General features: G+C 45.4%; 2 protein-coding genes across 4 annotated transcripts in view; both read right to left on the reverse strand.

Moving 5' to 3' along the window:
* LOC139370218 (mitochondrial dicarboxylate carrier-like) overlaps window positions 1–10,514 on the reverse strand; it is a 34,701-nt gene extending 24,187 nt beyond the window's left edge. The window contains exons 1-4 of one of the 2 annotated variants that reach the window (XM_071109572.1): window positions 10,019–10,378; window positions 3,256–3,375; window positions 1,621–1,735; window positions 46–94 (exon numbers count right to left, since the gene is read on the reverse strand). In XM_071109572.1, the coding sequence (XP_070965673.1) occupies window positions 46–94; window positions 1,621–1,735; window positions 3,256–3,375; window positions 10,019–10,108 (374 nt within the window). In that variant the 5' untranslated portion in view covers window positions 10,109–10,378. Of the gene's footprint in view, window positions 1–45; window positions 95–1,620; window positions 1,736–3,255; window positions 3,376–10,018 lie in introns of both variants that reach the window. The other variant, XM_071109571.1, reaches the window with a different exon arrangement.
* A 4,116-nt stretch (window positions 10,515–14,630) lies between these two features.
* LOC139369547 (claudin-9-like) lies at window positions 14,631–16,650 on the reverse strand. 2 transcript variants are annotated; one of them, XM_071108792.1, is made up of 3 exons: window positions 16,585–16,650; window positions 16,220–16,268; window positions 14,631–15,949 (listed from the first exon to the last, which is right to left on the reverse strand). In XM_071108792.1, exon 3 carries the CDS (start codon window positions 15,674–15,676, stop codon window positions 15,023–15,025), a length of 654 nt encoding a protein of 217 aa, XP_070964893.1. In that variant the 5' UTR covers window positions 15,677–15,949; window positions 16,220–16,268; window positions 16,585–16,650; the 3' UTR covers window positions 14,631–15,022. The 2 variants fall into 2 exon arrangements, with proteins under 2 accessions (XP_070964893.1, XP_070964894.1); XM_071108793.1 differs by lacking the exons at window positions 16,220–16,268; window positions 16,585–16,650 and adding an exon at window positions 16,122–16,139.
* Window positions 16,651–18,467: the final 1,817 nt, after the last annotated feature.

Raw genomic sequence — 18,467 nt, forward strand, 5'->3', positions numbered from 1 at the left:
TAAAATGCAAGAGAGCTGTGTGTGTTAACAAGGTGTTTCTCTGACCTGACGTTCACCATGTCTGCAGGAGTACCAATGAACCCGCCAGTAAAACCTAGACGCATGACAGAGATTAGTGTGGAATTATTATTATAAAATAACAAAGATTTTACCAACTGGGGACATTTTGTTAGACACAACAAGGTCAAATGCCATTAATAGAGGTTTAGGGTTAAGGTAAGCATTAGTGTTAGAATTAAGTTAGGGTTAGTTTTAGGGATAAGGTTAGGGGTTAAGGTTAGGGAAAATAGGATTTTGAATGGGACTGAATTGTGTGTCCCCACAAGGTTGGCTGTACAAGACTGTGTGTGTGAGCATTACCCTTAGACTGTGTTTGTGAGCATTACCCTCAGACTGTGTGTGTGTGAGCATTACCCCCAGACTGTGTGTGTGAGCATTACCCCCAGACTGTGTGTGTGAGCATTACCCTCAGACTGTGTGTGTGAGCATTACCCTCAGACTGTGTGTGTGAGCATTACCCCCAGACTGTGTGTGTGAGCATTACCCTCAGAATGTGTGTGTGAGCATTACCCTCAGAATGTGTGTGTGAGCATTACCCCCTGACTGTGTGTGTGAGCATTACCCTCAGACTGTGTGAGCATTACCCTCGGACTGTGTGTGAGCATTACCCTCAGAATGTGTGTGTGAGCATTACCCTCAGAATGTGTGTGTGAGCATTACCCTCAGAATGTGTGTGTGAGCATTACCCTCGGGCTGTGTGAGCATTACCCTCGGACTGTGTGAGCATTACCCTCGGACTGTGTGAGCATTACCCTCGGACTGTGTGAGAATTACCCTCGGACTGTGTGTGAGCATTACCCTCAGAATGTGTGTGTAAGCATTACCCTCAGAATGGGTGTGTGAGCATTACCCTCAGAATGGGTGTGTGAGCATTACCCTCAGAATGTGTGTGTGAGCATTACCCTCAGAATGTGTGTGTGAGCATTACCCTCGGACTGTGTGTGAGCATTAACCTCGGACTGTGTGTGTGAGCATTACCCTCGGACTGTGTGTGAGCATTAACCTTGGACTGTGTGTGAGAGCATTACCCTTGGACTGTGTGTGAGCATTACCCTTGGACTGTGTGCGAGCATTACCCTCGGACTGTGTGTGTGAGCATTACCCTCGGGCTGTGTGTGTGAGCATTACCCTTGGACTGTGTGTGAGAGCATTACCCTTGGACTGTGTGTGTGTGAGCATTACCCTCGGGCTGTGTGTGTGAGCATTACCCTCAGACTGTGTGTGAGCATTACCCTCAGGCTGTGTGTGATTATTACCCTTGGACTGTGTGTGAGCATTACCCTTGGACTGTGTGTGAGAGCATTACCCTTGGACTGTGTGTGAGCATTACCCTCAGGCTGTGTGTGAGCATTACCCTCAGGCTGTGTGTGAGCATTACCCTCAGGCTGTGTGTGAGCATTACCCTCAGACTGTGTGTGAGCATTACCCTCAGACTGTGTGTGAGCATTACCCTCGGACTGTGACAGCGTGTGTTCAGCATACATGCATGGTTGAGCAAGCCTGTGTCTGTGTGTGTGTGTGTCTGTGTGTGTCTGTGTGTGTGTGTGTCTGTGTCCCTACCTCCGAAGGCCCCCAGCAGCACCTTCTGGTAGAAAGGCATGGGCCCCTGGTTACTGCTGCTCAACATGTCTCTGACTGTCTCATAGATAGCAAACCTAGTTAGAGAATAGGACATCTAGAGGGAGGAAGGAAGGAAGGAAGGAAGGAAGGAAGGAAGGAAGGGAGGGAGGGAGGGAGGGAGGTGATAGTAGTGGGCAGAGGAGAGAGAGAGAGACAATAGTAGTGGGCAGAGGAGAGAGAGAGATACAATAGTAGAGGGCAGAGGAGAGAGAAAAAGTACCACAAATTGACATTCTAGTTGTGTCACAGCTTCAATCCACCACTAACTGACACTGTCCCAAACAGGAAACAGCTCCTCTCCAGAGAGAGATGTCAATAGAGGCGTTAACAGGATGTTTCAACACCCCAACCAGTTTTCCTTAGGTACAGATCTAGGATCAGCTTCCCTCCCTCAATCCCAACCTTAACCATTAGTGGGGAAAATGCTAAACAGACCAAAGATCAGTGTCTATGGCCAACTTCGCCCTACACCAGATTCCTCGCTGTGTGTTACCGTGGTAACCAACTGACACTCCTACTACTGGTCTATCTTCACATAGAGAATTTCCTCTGATGCAATAACTTCCACTCGGCCAATGAAACAAACTGGATCCAGGTGAGGCACTGGGGCGGTAGGTAGTCTAGTGGTTAGAATGTTGGACTAGTGACCGAAAGGTTGCAAGATCAAATCCCCGAGCTGACAAGGTACAAATCTGTCGTTCTGCCCCTGAACAAGACAGTTAACCCACTGTTCTTAGGCCATCACCCCTCTCTAACACACACCCTCTCCTTCTCCCCCTCTCTCTAACACACACCCTCTCCTTCTCCCCCCTCTCTAACACACACCCTCTCCTTCTCCCCCCTCTCTAACACACACCCTCTCCTTCTCCCCCCTCTCTAACACACACCCTCTCCTTCTCCCCCTCTCTCTAACACACACCCTCTCCTTCTCCCCCTCTCTCTAACACACACCCTCTCCTTCTCCCCCCTCTCTAACACACACCCTCTCCTTCTCCCCCTCTCTCTAACACACACCCTCTCCTTCTCCCCCTCTCTCTAACACACACCCTCTCCTTCTCCCCCCTCTCTAACACACACCCTCTCCTTCTCCCCCCCTCTCTAACACACACCCTCTCCTTCTCCCCCCTCTCTAACACACACCCTCTCCTTCTCCCCCTCTCTCTAACACACACCCTCTCCTTCTCCCCCCCTCTCTAACACACACCCTCTCCTTCTCCCCCCTCTCTAACACACACCCTCTCCTTCTCCCCCTCTCTAACACACAACCTCTCCTTCTCCCCCCTCTCTAACACACACCCTCTCCTTCTCCCCCCTCTCTAACACACACCCTCTCCTTCTCCCCCTCTCTCTAACACACACCCTCTTCTTCTCCCCCCTCTCTAACACACACCCTCTCCTTCTCCCCCTCTCTCTAACACACACCCTCTCCTTCTCCCCCTCTCTCTAACACACACCCTCTCCTTCTCCCCCCCCCCTCTCTTACACACACCCTCTCCCCCCTCTCTACCACACACCCTCTCCATCCTCCTACCACACCCCTCTCCCCTCTCTACCACCCCCTCTCCATCCTCCTACCTGTCTGCAGAGTGATGCGCTGAGTCCGTTGTACAGAGCCAGAGCTCCATCGTTCTTCACTACCTGCATGGCCATGCTCACCATCCCCATCTTTCCCTTCTGCTGGGTCTGCAGGTGGACCTAAGCACACACACACACACACACACACACACACAAAATCACTAATTCATCATCTTCATCATTACAAATACAATCAATATACTGTATCTTCATCATCATTACCACAGTCAGTCATCAGTGTGGATATTTCTTAGTGACTGTGGAACTGTCTCTCTCGCTAAGACAGACAGAGACACACACTAGCGTGACAGACAGACAGACAGCGTGTTTCTGTCTGTCATGCTGCTGTCTGAGTGTTTATAGCTCAGCTGACCTGGTTGTAACTGTGGTGATCTGTGAGGTGGTACACGATGACAGGAACGGGCGTGTCACTGACTTATGGTAGAGATAAATCTACACACACATCGCCGTGCACACACACACACACACGCTGTCCTTGAGGTCTGTTATAGTTTACTGTCTATAGATATAGTAGTACCATGTAGTAGTACCATGTAGTAGTTACTGCCTATAGAGATAGTAGTACCATGTAGTAGTTACTGCCTATAGAGATAGTAGTACCATGTAGTAGTTACTGTCTATAGAGATAGTAGTACCATGTAGTAGTACCATGTTGTAGTTACTGTCTATAGAGATAGTAGTACCATGTAGTAGTACCACGTTGTAGTTACTGTCTATAGAGATAGTAGTACAATTTAGTAGTACAATGTAGTAGTTACTGTCTATAGAGATAGTAGTACCATGCAGTAGTTACTGTCTATAGAGATAGTAGTACCATGTAGTAGTACCATGTAGTAGTTACTGTCTATAGAGATAGTAGTACCATGTAGTAGTACCATGTAGTAGTTACTGTCTATAGAGATAGTAGTACCATGTAGTAGTTACTGTCTATAGAGATAGTAGTACCATGTAGTAGTTACTGCCTATAGAGATAGTAGTATAATGTAGTAGTTACTGCCTATAGAGATAGTAGTACCATGTAGTAGTTACGGTCTATAGAGATAGTAGTACCATGTAGTAGTTACTGTCTATAGAGATAGTAGTACCATGTAGTACTACCATGTAGTAGTTACTGTCTATAGAGATAGTAGTACCATGTAGTAGTTACTGCCTATAGAGATAGTAGTACCATGTAGTAGTTACGGTCTATAGAGATAGTAGTATAATGTAGTAGTTACTGCCTATAGAGATAGTAGTACCATGTAGTAGTAGTACCATGTAGTAGTTACTGTCTATAGAGATAGTAGTACCATGTAGTAGTTACTGTCTATAGAGATAGTAGTACCATGTAGTAGTTACTGTCTATAGAGATAGTAGTATAATGTAGTAGTTGTGAGTCAGTGGAGATAGTAGTATAATGTAGTAGTTGTGAGTCAGTGGAGATAGTAGTACATGTAGTAGTTGTGAGTCAGTGGAGATAGTAGTATAATGTAGTAGTTGTGAGTCAGTGGAGATAGTAGTATAATGTAGTAGTTGTGAGTCAGTGGAGATAGTAGTATAATGTAGTAGTTGTGAGATAGTAGTATAATGTAGTAGTTGTGAGTCAGTGGAGATAGTAGTATAATGTAGTAGTTGTGAGTCAGTGGAGATAGTAGTATAATGTAGTAGTTGTGAGATAGTAGTATAATGTACTAGTTGTGAGTCAGTGGAGATAGTAGTACATGTAGTAGTAGTGAGTCAGTGGAGATAGTGAGTCAGTGGAGATAGTGAGTCAGTGGAGATAGTAGTATAATGTAGTAGTAGTGAGTCAGTGGAGATAGTAGTACATGTAGTAGTAGTGAGTCAGTGGAGATAGTGAGTCAGTGGAGATAGCTGTAGATATGGGGTTGTGACAGTTGTAGTGGTAGCAGTAGTTGGAATGTCACAATTACTGACATTCTCGTGTGTACAGGGAACAGGTTTTTTGTAGGTAATTCTGACTTCCTTTGAACTCTCTCCCTCCTTCCTTATGTCTCTCTCTGACAGTGTAATGTATTGTTCTTCTCAGAGGGCTTTTTATCGACTGGGCTCTGCTCCAAGTGTGGCCTCCATCCGGCCAATCACGTCTCTCGCTCCCACCGGCTTATCAGAACTGTTTGAGCTCAAAGGCCGCCGAGGCCTTCAACTATGGAACACAAACTCCCTCCCTCCTTCCCTCCCTCCCTCCATCCATCTCTCTCTCTATTTCATTATTTTTCCTTCCCTCTTTCTCTCCATCATCCACTCCCTCTCGCTAACTGTAAATAGCAGTCTCTCTCTCTCTCTCTCTCCCCCCCCCTGGTGTGAGTAGATAATTCACACCCCGAATACAGACAAAGATAGCTGGTAGCTACAGGACCTGGCTGGTACTCAATAATCTCTCCAGTCAGGACACAGTGCAATGAGTGAACGAATGACTGAACCAACTACTAAAACAAAAGTGCATGAATGATTCATTAAATAACTAACAAATAAGTGAGTGAGTTTGTTGACTCTAGTCTCTGATGACTAGAGAAGATAGTCAGGGTATAGTAAGTATCTCCTCTAATGACACTGTAAGTCAAAAATGCAGAGCTGGGGCCTTTTCCCAAAAAGAGAAAGTCAGCATTTAACCTCTGACCTCCAGCTAGTCCTGAGTCACATCACCAACACACTGTTCCATTGTTACAGTCATGACTCAATAGATTCTAATACTGATAGGAAGACAATGCCATAACTTAGATGTGGGTGTTAAGTTGTTTCAAGTTACACACACACACACACACACACAAGTGAGATCCTGATCCTCCCCTCAGGGTGTTACTAGGGCAACTGACTTCATGCCAGACTAAACAGGCGTAGTAACAACAGTATGTTGTTGGAACTAGGTCAGATAGGAGAGGCATGGCTAGCTTCACTAGGTCAGAGAGGAGGCACGGCTAGCTTCACTAGGTCAGAGAGGAGAGGCACGGCTAGCTTCACTAGGTCAGAGAGGAGAGGCACGGCTAGCTTCACTAGGTCAGAGAGGAGAGGTACGGCTAGCTTCACTAGGTCAGAGAGGAGAGGCACGGCTAGCTTCACTAGGTCAGAGAGGAGAGGCACGGCTAGCTTCAGGAGAACAAACTGCTGCTGATTCTGAACGTTCTGATTGGCCTCCGCAGTGCACACACAGGTTCAGTTCTTCATCCTTCTCACCACCGTCAGAGAGACGACAGGGAAGGAACCACCATTTATCTACCTCTAGGCTGCTATGCATAGAATGACAAACCAAATAAATAGCCTAATGTTTTTCATGGAATATTTGTGGTAATTAAAAATAATTTATTTAGAATTATTTTCCAGAAATAGTTTGAGGTCTATGTATTCTCAAATTGAAAAAAGTGAGGGAGCGCTGCTCACCAGCACTCTGACAGGCATGGCTAGCTTCAGGAAAAGAGGAGAAGCTAGGCCAGGCATGGCTAGCTTCAGGAAAAGAGGAGAAGCTAGGCCAGGCATGGCTAGCTTCAGGAAAAGAGGAGAAGCTAGGCCAGGCATGGCTAGCTTCAGGAAAAGAGGAGAAGCTAGGCCAGGCATGGCTAGCTTCAGGAAAAGAGGAGAAGCTAGGCCAGGCATGGCTAGCTTCAGGAAAATAGGAGAAGCTAGGCCAGGCATAGCTAGCTTCAGGAAAAGAGGAGAAGCTAGGCCAGGCATGGCTAGCTTCAGGAAAAGAGGAGAAGCTAGGCCAGGCATGGCTAGCTTCAGGAAAAGAGGAGAAGCTAGGCCAGGCATGGCTAGCTTCAGGAAAAGAGGAGAAGCTAGGCCAGGCATGGCTAGCTTCAGGAAAAGAGGAGAAGCTAGGCCAGGCATGGCTAGCTTCACAAAAAGAGGAGAAGCTAGGCCAGGCATGGCTAGCTTCAGGAGAAGAGGAGACGCTAGGCATGGCTAGCTTCAGGAGAAGAAGAGAAGCTAGGCATGGCTAGCTTCAGGAGAAGAAGAGAAGCTAGGCAAGGATAGCTTCAGGAGAAGAAGAGAAGCTAGGCTAGGCTAGCTTCAGGAGAAGAAGAGAAGCTAGGCTAGGCTAGCTTCAGGAGAAGAAGAGAAGCTAGGCATGGCTAGCTTCAGGAGAAGAAGAGAAGCTAGGCAAGGATAGCTTCAGGAGAAGAAGAGAAGCTAGGCAAGGCTAGCTTCAGGAGAAGAAGAGAAGCTAGGCTAGGCTAGCTTCAGGAGAAGAAGAGAAGCTAGGCTAGAGTCATATACAGTGGACAAAACATGAATAACTCTTTCCATTAAATAGACTGACCAGGTGAATCTAGGATCCTCTATTGATACCACTTGTTAAATCCACATCAGTGTAGATGAAGGGGAGGAAACATGTTACAGCAGGACTTGTAAGCCTTGAGGCGAAGCTTCAAGTTGAGACAGATTGTTTTATGTGTGGCATTCAGAGGGAGGGCGAGACAAAACATTTGTGTCTTTGAACGGGGCGTGGTCGTAGGTTGTCGGTTTGTGTCAAACGTGGTCAGTTTCTGTCTGAACTCCATAGCCGTTGATAAGTGATAATTTACACTTTCACGTTGCGCTGTGTATTTCTGATAGGTTTTTAGAACTATGAAGATGTCCAGTGAAACCAGATATGAGATTTGTTGATAACACAACACTTGGATACACATTATGCAGAATGCTAATCAATAAAAACATGTGTAAAATTCACTGCTATATTTTGCTCGTTTCCAGCGGGTTATTTCATAGGGAATTGTCAGAGGCTCTCTCCTATTGTGACATCACCAACAGTTTGAGAATGAAGGCAACTAACATGGTGTCCGTTCTAAAGGCTGACCCAACTCCCTGAACAGATGGCTCTGGGCATGGCTAGCTTCAGAGGACCAATGCTTCATACACATCTTGTTTGTCTTGTTCTGGCAGGTTTGTCAACTCTTGAGATCTCCCTGAGGATTATGCATCTCTCTCTCTCTCTGCACCAGCCTACAGGATAGACCAGGATGGGTGGATCTATTCTAGACATCCAGATGACCCTGGCCTGTACATTCTCCATGACAACAGTAGATGACCCTGGCCTGTACATTCTCCATGACAACAGTAGATGACCCTGGCCTGTACATGCTCCATGACAACAGTAGATGACCCTGGCCTGTACATTCTCCATGACAACAGTAGATGACCCTGGCCTGTACATTCTCCATGACAACAGTAATGACCCTGGCCTGTACATTCTCCATAACAACAGTAGATGACCCTGACCTGTACATTCTCCATGACAACAGTAGATGACCCTGGCCTGTACATTCTCCCTGACATTTGTGTTTGTGTATGTGTGTGTGTGGGGGACTCTCCAGCAAAGTAATTATACACCTTTAGACTTTTCTAAGTAGGCGAGTTGAGACAGGCTGTCTAGGCTACACTATCAACTCCAAACACACACACCTCTGTCCAACACTTGCTCCACCCACTACCCTCTGTCCAACACTAGCTCCTCCCACTACCCTCTGTACAAGACTAGCTCCTACCACTACCCCCTGTCCAACACTAGCTCCACCCACTGCCCTCTGTCCAACACTAGCTCCACCCACTTCCCTCTGTCCAACACTAGCTCCACCCACTACCCTCTGTCATACACTAGCTCCACCCACTACCCTCTGTCCAACACTAGCTCCACCCACTACCCCCTGTCCAACACTAGCTCCACCCACTGCCCTCTGTCCAACACTAGCTCCACCCACTGCCCTCTGTCCAACACTAGCTCCACCCACTACCCTCTGTCCAACACTAGCTCCTCCCACTACCAATACAGATACAGCGATCGAAGGGAAAGCATCTGGAGCAGGGTTTGAACCAGCAACCCTGCAGTTACAGGCCTTCCTTGTGGACTACCACCTGTGCCATTAAGGCCCAGACCTCTTAGTACACTCAAACACAGAGACGCTACACACAGGAAGCCCCAGCTGCTTTAAGACTGCTAGTTAGTGCTGTAATTTCATACCACGTCTATATAATTATACTACACACTGACCTACTTGTATGCATCTGTCATCCTGTTGCCTGTTACACTATAGGACCACAACCGCACTGTGCTGGCTCTGGTATTTTCCTTCACTTTCCAGGACGGTTCCAGAAACTATGCTGGATGCATTAACAGGCCAGTACAGTTCAGCTGGGACCTGCAGTGTTCATCAGGCGTGTTAATTAAGCCTACACACGCTATACCGCACACAGGCCTACTGTAGAGTTAGGATATGTCATTCTGTGTGTGCTATTCCTGACTTCAAGATGACCCTGGTGTGAACATGCTCAATGACAACAGTAGAGCATGTGGCTACTACTACTGTAAGTTATCCGTAATATGAGACGGCTATAACGCTACAGTTCGACTAGGCCCAACCCTGTTTACTTTGCACGGTAACGGCGCGGTTAGCCGGTCAGTGAACTGGAGAGATCGCGCTTAACAAGGCCGATCACTGCTTCCCGTACCTCCGCGGGACACAGACGACACACACAGTCATGTCACTAGGCTAGACGAGAGAAAGAGACAAAATGATTCTACAACTTTCATTTTCTGTCCTATTTTCTCCAATCATCAGCAGGGCGCTGTGTTCCGTTTGGATGGATCCCAGTAGCCCGTTTAGTATTTTATAACATAGGATGGAATTAGGGCAGTTGTTGTCCCTAGTTTCCCAGGTAAACAGCTGGCTGACTAGCGGGCCTGCAGCCTCTGTAGGTCGACTATAATCCTGCTAGGGGGTTCTAGGGTCTCCCTCTCTCCAGCACTTACTTTGATGAGGTCCAGAGGATGGGTGCAGCAGGCAGCCCCACAGGAGGCGAGCCCCCCAAAATACCACCGCGACATCCGTTTATCGCTCATATTTCCCCTCCTGTCTTTATATAGTCCTACTGCTCTTCGCGGAGTCCAATTCGATCCAGTCCAACAACGCAGCTGGCCAGAGCCAAGCTCCCTTTCCGCCTCGACACGCAAGCAGGTCGGGGCAGCAGTCTGTGCTTTCTGGTCCTCTCTCTCTCTCTCCGCGGGTCGAATGGAAGATAACCTCGTTAATCTTCAAATTTGCCGACGCCACCGACGGACTTTGGGTTCCGGTGCACGCATACACACGCAAACCACATCGTGCGTGTGTGTGTAGGCAATTTTACAGAACGCGTGATAGGAAATGGATCGAGCGAGACACAAGAGGGGAGTCGCAGTGAGTGCACGCGCAGCCAATTGCCACCCCGGGCTGAGGAACTGCCTCCTAGGGCTCTAACTAGACAGACTCAAAGGTCGCCGCTCGACTATTTATTTTCTGCAGGTTGTTTTTGCAAACGTCAAAACTGAAAAAGTCCCCGGTTTCTCTAATCTACGCTACAGAGAGGATGCCCGTTTTTCTTAAAGAGACAGTACACCCTCAAGGCGTCAGCTACCCAACCAGACACAGTGTACAAGTACTCTGTCGCTTTAAGGGAAACAATTCCCAACATTCTCCAGTGAGGAAACTTTCTTTTTCAACTGAGTCAAGCGGCGATACATTGTATCCGTGGTAACGAATGGTTAGATGAAACAATTTGAAACTGGTTACAAAGTATCTATTCTACTGTTATTGTTTCCCGAACTCTCTGACATTGCTTTTGACCGAGAGCTGTTCGTGTCATCCGTCACAGATGCAATAACATCCGCATTGACTGTAGCCAAAATGTAACCCATTGAGTTTGAGTTTATTTTTTATTTTTACCGGGACAGTGCACATTAATCAACGTTTCAGTAAAAGTGCCGGTTTTAGCCAGCCGGCAAATTTTCAACCGCAGTCCCTGGGCAGGTTATTAAAAACAATTACAATATAGACAATAGCAACATAGAACAAGCAAGACATAGCAACATAGGACAAGCAAGACATAGCATACAGACAGAGCAACATAGGACAAGCAAGACGTAGCATACAGACAGAGCAACATAGGACAAGCAAGACATAGCATACAGACAGAGCAACATAGGACAAGCAAGACGTAGCATACAGACAGAGCAACATAGGACAAGCAAGACGTAGCATACAGACAGAGCAACATAAAACAAAAAGCAGCAAGACAAAATTCATAAAAGTAACAAAGTGTTTCCACACCTCACAAGCTACAGACAACAGACAACATGGAAAGCGGCAACACACAGCTAAACTTAAACTTAAACTTCTATTTTTCAATGCAGTCGTCACTTGGCAGCCTGTTGGCGAGCGCTAGACAATACCTAGAGCCATTTCTCAGAAGGCTACTAAAACAACACATAACCATGTAAAAGTACAACTTCACATCTTATGTCAAACACTTCAACGTGTTTAAAAGCCACCGTTGTTCCAGAATGCCTCTATGTAATGCTGACCTCGCGCCAGGAGGAGTTTGCCAGCTCGCCTCGCATTCCCCGGGACAAATACTAATCAGAACATTGTTAAAGAGTCACACAGAAGGTCACATGCCCTGTGTTTAAATTTACACGTTATATTAGTTGTTATTGTGTGTGTGTGTGTGTGTGTGGAATAAGAGGTGGTGGTGCACGTTGACCCAATGTGTTTGTGTGCGCGCTCCTGACTTGGTCGGAATCTCTTCGCGCGCTGTAACATTCCTGCCTGGTGCAAAGAGTTCTTTTAAGCGCTGGAACTTTGGTCACTGGTCCAAATGAACATGCTCGCCCTTCCACACAGATACTTGTATTGAGGTCACAACATTGACTAGCCTAAGCATATAGCATTTGATAGGCTAGTCCAGGTTCATTTAATTTAACATTGCTTAACTGTGTCTGACCTTTTCAACCAAAAAAATGTCATCTCCAAGTCTTTGCTTCCCTGAACTTAGAACAACTCACTACGGAATGTGACCCTTAAAATCCCCAAGTCTTTACTTCCCTGAACTTAGAACAACTCACTACGGAATGTGACCCTTAAAATCCCCAAGTCTTTACTTCCCTGAACTTAGAACAACTCACTACGGAATGTGACCCTTAAAATCCCCAAGTCTTTACTTCCCTGAACTTAGAACAACTCACTACGGAATGTGACCCTTAAAATCCCCAAGTCTTTACTTCCCTGAACTTAGAACAACTCACTACGGAATGTGACCCTTAAAATCCCCAAGTCTTTACTTCCCTGAACTTAGAACAACTCACTACGGAATGTGACCCTTAAAATCCCCATGTCTTTACTTCCCTGAACTTAGAACAACTCACTACGGAATGTGACCCTTAAAATCCCCATGCTGTTTCAGTAACTATGGAGACGCTTGTCCAGTAGGGGATGCATCTCAATAGTCTGGCTTGGCTTCCTAATCTTTTATGTCTCCTTTCCTTCATCTGTATAGAACGTGAGATGACTTGACAAATGCCCATTAGCCATCCTTCACATTGCTATCTGTGTGTTGTCCTATCTTGTATTTTGAAATCAGCACAAAGGCAAGCGGAGAGACAAGGAGAGTAAAGCCACTAGACTATTGAGATACACCCTCTCCCTCTGTGTGAAAGATGACTTTGTTTCTGTGAAAAATACACCTCTACTGCCCCCTTGTGGATATATAGTGGAACTGTAGTTTGGTTTAGGTCTAGAGGCCTTCCCTGTAAATATTGTCAAAGTGTAAAAGTGTAATTGTCTTTGCCATTCTATGAGTTGATTGCTAATAGTAGTTCCACAACATGGCTGTTGTTCATTTCTCAGATATACCACATTTTTGGCTCCCGAGTGGCACAGCAGTGTCAGGCACTTCATCTCAGTGCTTGAGGTGTCACTACAGACACCCTGGTTTGATTCCAGGCTGTATCACAACCAGCCATGATTGGGAGTACCATAGGGCAGGGCGCACAATTGGCCCAGCGTCGTCCATCATTGTCAAAAAGAATTTGTTCTTAACTGACTTGCCTAGTTAAATTAAAGGTTACATTGGTAGTGGATGGGGTTCGTTTTTTTAAAGCACCTTGAGACCCAGAGGAAAGCACCAGACCTTTAAAATATATATATATATATTCAAGCTTTATTTAAGTAGGCAAGTCAGTTCAGAACAAATTCTTATTTATAATGACGGCCTACCAAAAGGCAAAAGGCCTCCTGCGGGGATGGTAGCTGGGATTAAAAATAAACATGTAGGACAAAACACACATCACAACAAGACACCACAACACTACATAAAGAGAGACTTAAGACAACAACATAGCATGGCAGCAACACATGACAACAACATGGTAGCAACACAACATCACAGCAGCACAACATGGTAGCAGCATAAAACATGGTACAAACATTATTGGGCCCAGACAACAGCACAAAGGCAAGAAGGTAGGGATAACAATACATCACACGAAGCAGCCACAACTGTCAGTAAGAGTGTCCCTGATTGATTCCTTGAATGAAGAGATGGAGGTTGGGGTAGAAGCTGTTTAGAAGCCTCTTGGACATAGACTTGGTGCTCCGGTACCGCTTGCCGTGCGGTATCAGAGAGAACAGTCTATGACTAGGGTGGCTGGAGTCATGACAAGTTTTAGGGCCTTCCTCTGACACCGCCTGGTAGTCATCAATCATCTCCTTTGTCTTTATTACGTTGAGGGAGAGGTTGTTGTCCTGGCACCACACGGCCAGGTCTCTGGCATCCTCCCTATAGGCTGTCTCATCGTTGTTGGTGATCAGGCCGACCACTGTTGTGTCATCAGCAAGTATTTTAACGCAGTTCTGGAAAGCCCTGTAATAATGGAGTCCATTGTTGTTGTATGGAACTATCATAGAAATAGAATCTCTAGAAAGGACTTGTAACCTCTATATGGAACTTTCATTGACTTGAATGGGGAGAGCCCGGTCTATAGATTCTGTTTCTATGCTGTCGTACGTGTTCACGTGACTGGGTTAATATGTTGTGGCTGACTCTTGTCCTGGCACATGTTATACAGATGGTCTTTGTCTGTGTCCTGTACTCTGCCTTTGTGCTACTGTATAACCACTCTGTATACAACACACACGCACACACACACAAACACTGCTCACACAAGGAGTCTGGCATACACACAAACACCTGTCAGACACGCACACACACACACACACACACACACACAGAGAGAGAGAGGGGGCAGTGTGGAATCTGAGAAATGACAGTTATGTCACATTAATAAACATTTAGTTATTAACACATCCCACGATGCATTTCACCTCCCACACTGACACAAGTGCATCACACATTGTCCTTCTACTCTGACAAACAACTGCAGTAGCTGGAACAAACAACTTGTAAATACATGACTGCAGTAGCTAAAACAAATAACGTGTAAATATGAGTGTAGTAGCTAAAACAAATAACTTGTAAATATGAGTGTAGTAGACAAACATGTTGTAAAATACTTTATTATTTCATGTATAAATTACACTCACCAAGAAGAAGTTAACACAGAAAACTCAAATCAGAATAAAAACAACTAGAGGATGATGTCATAATGAAAACAACTAGAAGATGATGTCATAATGAAAACAACTAGAAGATGATGTCATAACAAAATAACCAAGCTGTCTACAAGTGGTCATAAAGAAATGGAGAATAATCATGCAGATTTTCTGAAACGTAATCATAAGCATTTTCTTATTTACATGTTGACCTGTCTCTCCTTCACTGAGAGTTTAGTGACGGGGTTGTAATCATTAGGGCATAATGTTGCAAAAAGTTTTACATTGGACAACAAAAATGAACATTTCTTATTGGACGCGTTCAGGTAGTCCCTCCCTGTTTCAGTCCATTTTCTCACAAAGTAATGAACACAACCCTGGTGTGGGACGGTTCAAACATACTCCTTCTCCTCTACCACCACGGGCAGTGGGTTACTCCTCCCACCTCCCCCAAAAGTAGGCGTTGCCCTAACCCCTGGAGGGGAGGAGCCTGCGTTTAGCAGAGCCCCTCCAACCAGCAGCAGAATTCCCGCCCCCCAGCCTAGATACAAGGCGGGGCCTAACTCTCTCTTCAGCGGCGCGGCGACTTTTGGATCGTAAAAATCCCTGACCACGGCGTAGGCCGTCCAGCAGATGGGTATCAGGTAGAGCAGCCCAGAGAAGAAGAACAGAGCCCCAGCCACGCGGGCTAGCCTAGCCTTGGACGAGTAGGCTCCTTCCCCTAGACACTTGGTGCACTTAGCCCCAGCCACGCCTAGCAGGAGGGCGAAGAGGCAGAAGAGGAGGGAGAGCACGGAGAGGGTACGGGACACCTGGGCGGAGACGGGGAGGGCCAGGGTAGAATCGTAAGTCTTACACTGGATCTGTCCCGTACTCTGGGACAAACACGTCATCCATAGCCCCTCCCAGAGAACCTGGGCGATCACGATCTCCCCGCCCGCAAAGGCGGAGACTCGCCACAAGGGGGCGGCGCAGACGAGAGCCCCGCCCACCCAGCCCATCACGGCCAATAGGAGGCCAAGTAGCTGTAGACCTGTGGACGCCATGGCGACGTGCAAAAGTCCCAAACAGTTCTGTTCAAGAACTTTGCTTGCAACTGGGCCTGGTGTGTTTCCCCTGGTTTTCACTAGATGATGAGTGTTGTCAAGATGGCGTCAAATCTCCTCTCTTCTCCAAAACAATGATTACAGGTGACAGAAGTTCCCCTTGATAACGTGTTCTTGTACGTCTCGGGATTGTTGCAGGAATGGATCTGTCTCTTTCCTCTTGGTTGAATATCCAGTAGTTCTGTGTCTTATGGTAGAAACAGAGATGGTCTCCTCTTCCACATTAATGGATCTGTCTCTTTCCTCTTGGTTGAATATCCAGTAGTTCTGTGTCTTATGGTAGAAACAGAGATGGTCTCCTCTTCCACATTAATGGATCTGTCTCTTTCCTCTTGGTTGAATATCCAGTAGTTCTGTGTCTTATGGTAGAAACAGTGATGGTCACTATAAACCCCTCCTCTTCCACATTAATGGATCTGTCTCTTTCCTCTTGGTTGAATATCCAGTAGTTCTGTGTCTTATGGTAGAAACAGTGATGGTCACTATAAACCCCTCCTCTTCCACATCCTCAGACGGGTCAACAACAATATTCCTGCCAGGACATGATGAAGAAATACATTGTAAATACTCTGAACCTGTGTTTATGTTAATGTATACACACATAATAACAATTCCCAACATATTAGAATTATAACATGTCCCAACATATTAGAATTATAACATGTCCCAACATATTATAATTATAACATGTCCCAACATATTAGCCTAATAACATGCGATAACATGTTATTTATATGACATAATAACATAATAACCAGTAACTCTTAGACATTTCAGAAAGCAACAGAATCAAAACAGTCCTTCTGACATGATAAGACAGTTACAGAGATAACCATGATACTACTTACTGTTCCAAACCCCAGAGGACTCTGCTGCTCTCTACCAGTGGACAGAATGAAGAGGTCTGTCCTGTGGAGTGTAACACTGTGGAGTAGGAGAGTCCTGTCCTGTGAAGTGTAACACTGTGGAGTAGGAGAGGTCTGTCCTGGGAAGTGTAACACTGTGGAGTAGGAGAGTCCTGTCCTGTGAAGTGTAACACTGTGGAGTAGGAGAGTCCTGTCCTGTGAAGTGTAACACGGTGGAGTAGGAGAGGTCTGTCCTGGGAAGTGTAACACTGTGGAGTAGGAGAGTCCTGTCCTGTGAAGTGTAACACTGTGGAGTAGGAGAGTCCTGTCCTGTGAAGTGTAACACTGTGGAGTAGGAGAGGTCTGTCCTGGGAAGTGTAACACTGTGGAGTAGGAGAGTCCTGTCCTGTGAAGTGTAACACTGTGGAGTAGTAGAGTCCTGTCCTGGGTAGTGTAACACTGTGTAGTAGTAGAGATCTGTGATGGTGTGTTCATTCCTCTGTCAAACACACAGACTGACCAGACTGTCTCACTGGAGCTCAGCTTAACATAGAGGAGTGGGAGGAGAGCAGCACTCAGCTGGGCTGGGTACAATGACTCTCACTCACGCGCACACACACACGCACACACACACACACACACACACACACACACACACACACACACACACACACACACACACACACACACACACACACACACACACACACACCAGTGTAGGAGGGGAGCAGCACCCGGCTGGCCACAATGTCACACCCAGGCACAGACACACATCCATACACCCACACACACTACACACACTAGCATGCACACATACACGGGCACACACACACATGCGTAACAGATTAGCAACACAATGCAACGTTATGTCCCACAGACTGACAAGGATTCTACAAGGGTTTTTCATGAACTGTATGACGCTATCATTCTCCATGTGGTACTTCTCTGTATTACTGTCTGACTCAGTTTGTCTTCTATCATTCTCCATGTGGTACTTCTCTGTATTACTGTCTGACTCAGTTTGTCTTCTATCATTCTCCAAGTGGTACTTCTCTGTATTACTGTCTGACTCAGTTTGTCTTCTATCATGTATAATAACAGTTAAAGTGTGAACATTCTAGATTCAGTTCATGTCTTCTATCATGTATTATAACAGTTAAAGTGTTTAACATTCTAGATTCAGTTAATGTCTTCTATCATGTATTATAACAGTTAAAGTGTTTAACATTCTAGATTCAGTTCATGTCTTCTATCATGTATTTTAACAGGTAAAGTGTGAACATTCTAGATTCAGTTCATGTCTTCTATCATGTATTATAACAGTTAAAGTGTTTAACATTCTAGATTCAGTTCATGTCTTCTATCATGTATTATAACAGTTAAAGTGTTAACATTCTAGATTCAGTTCATGTCTTCTATCATGTATTATAACAGGTAAAGTGTTTAACATTCTAGATTCAGTTCATGTCTTCTATCATGTATTATAACAGTTAAAGTGTTTAACATTCTAGATTCAGTTCATGTCTTCTATCATGTATTATAACAGGTAAAGTGTTAACATTCTAGATTCAGTTCATGTCTTCTATCATGTATTATAACAGTTAAAGTGTTTAACATTCTAGATTCAGTTCATGTCTTCTATCATGTATTATAACAGGTAAAGTGTTTAACATTCTAGATTCAGTTCATGTCTTCTATCATGTATTATAACAGTTAAAGTGTTTAACATTCTAGATTCAGTTCATGTCTTCTATCATGTATTATAACAGTTAAAGTGTTAACATTCTAGATTCAGTTCATGTCTTCTATCATGTATTATAACAGTTAAAGTGTTAACATTCTAGATTCAGTTCATGTCTTCTATCATGTATTATAACAGTTAAAGT

Source organism: Oncorhynchus clarkii, chromosome 17 (genome assembly GCF_045791955.1).
Source record: "Oncorhynchus clarkii lewisi isolate Uvic-CL-2024 chromosome 17, UVic_Ocla_1.0, whole genome shotgun sequence".
NCBI lineage: Eukaryota > Metazoa > Chordata > Actinopteri > Salmoniformes > Salmonidae > Oncorhynchus > Oncorhynchus clarkii.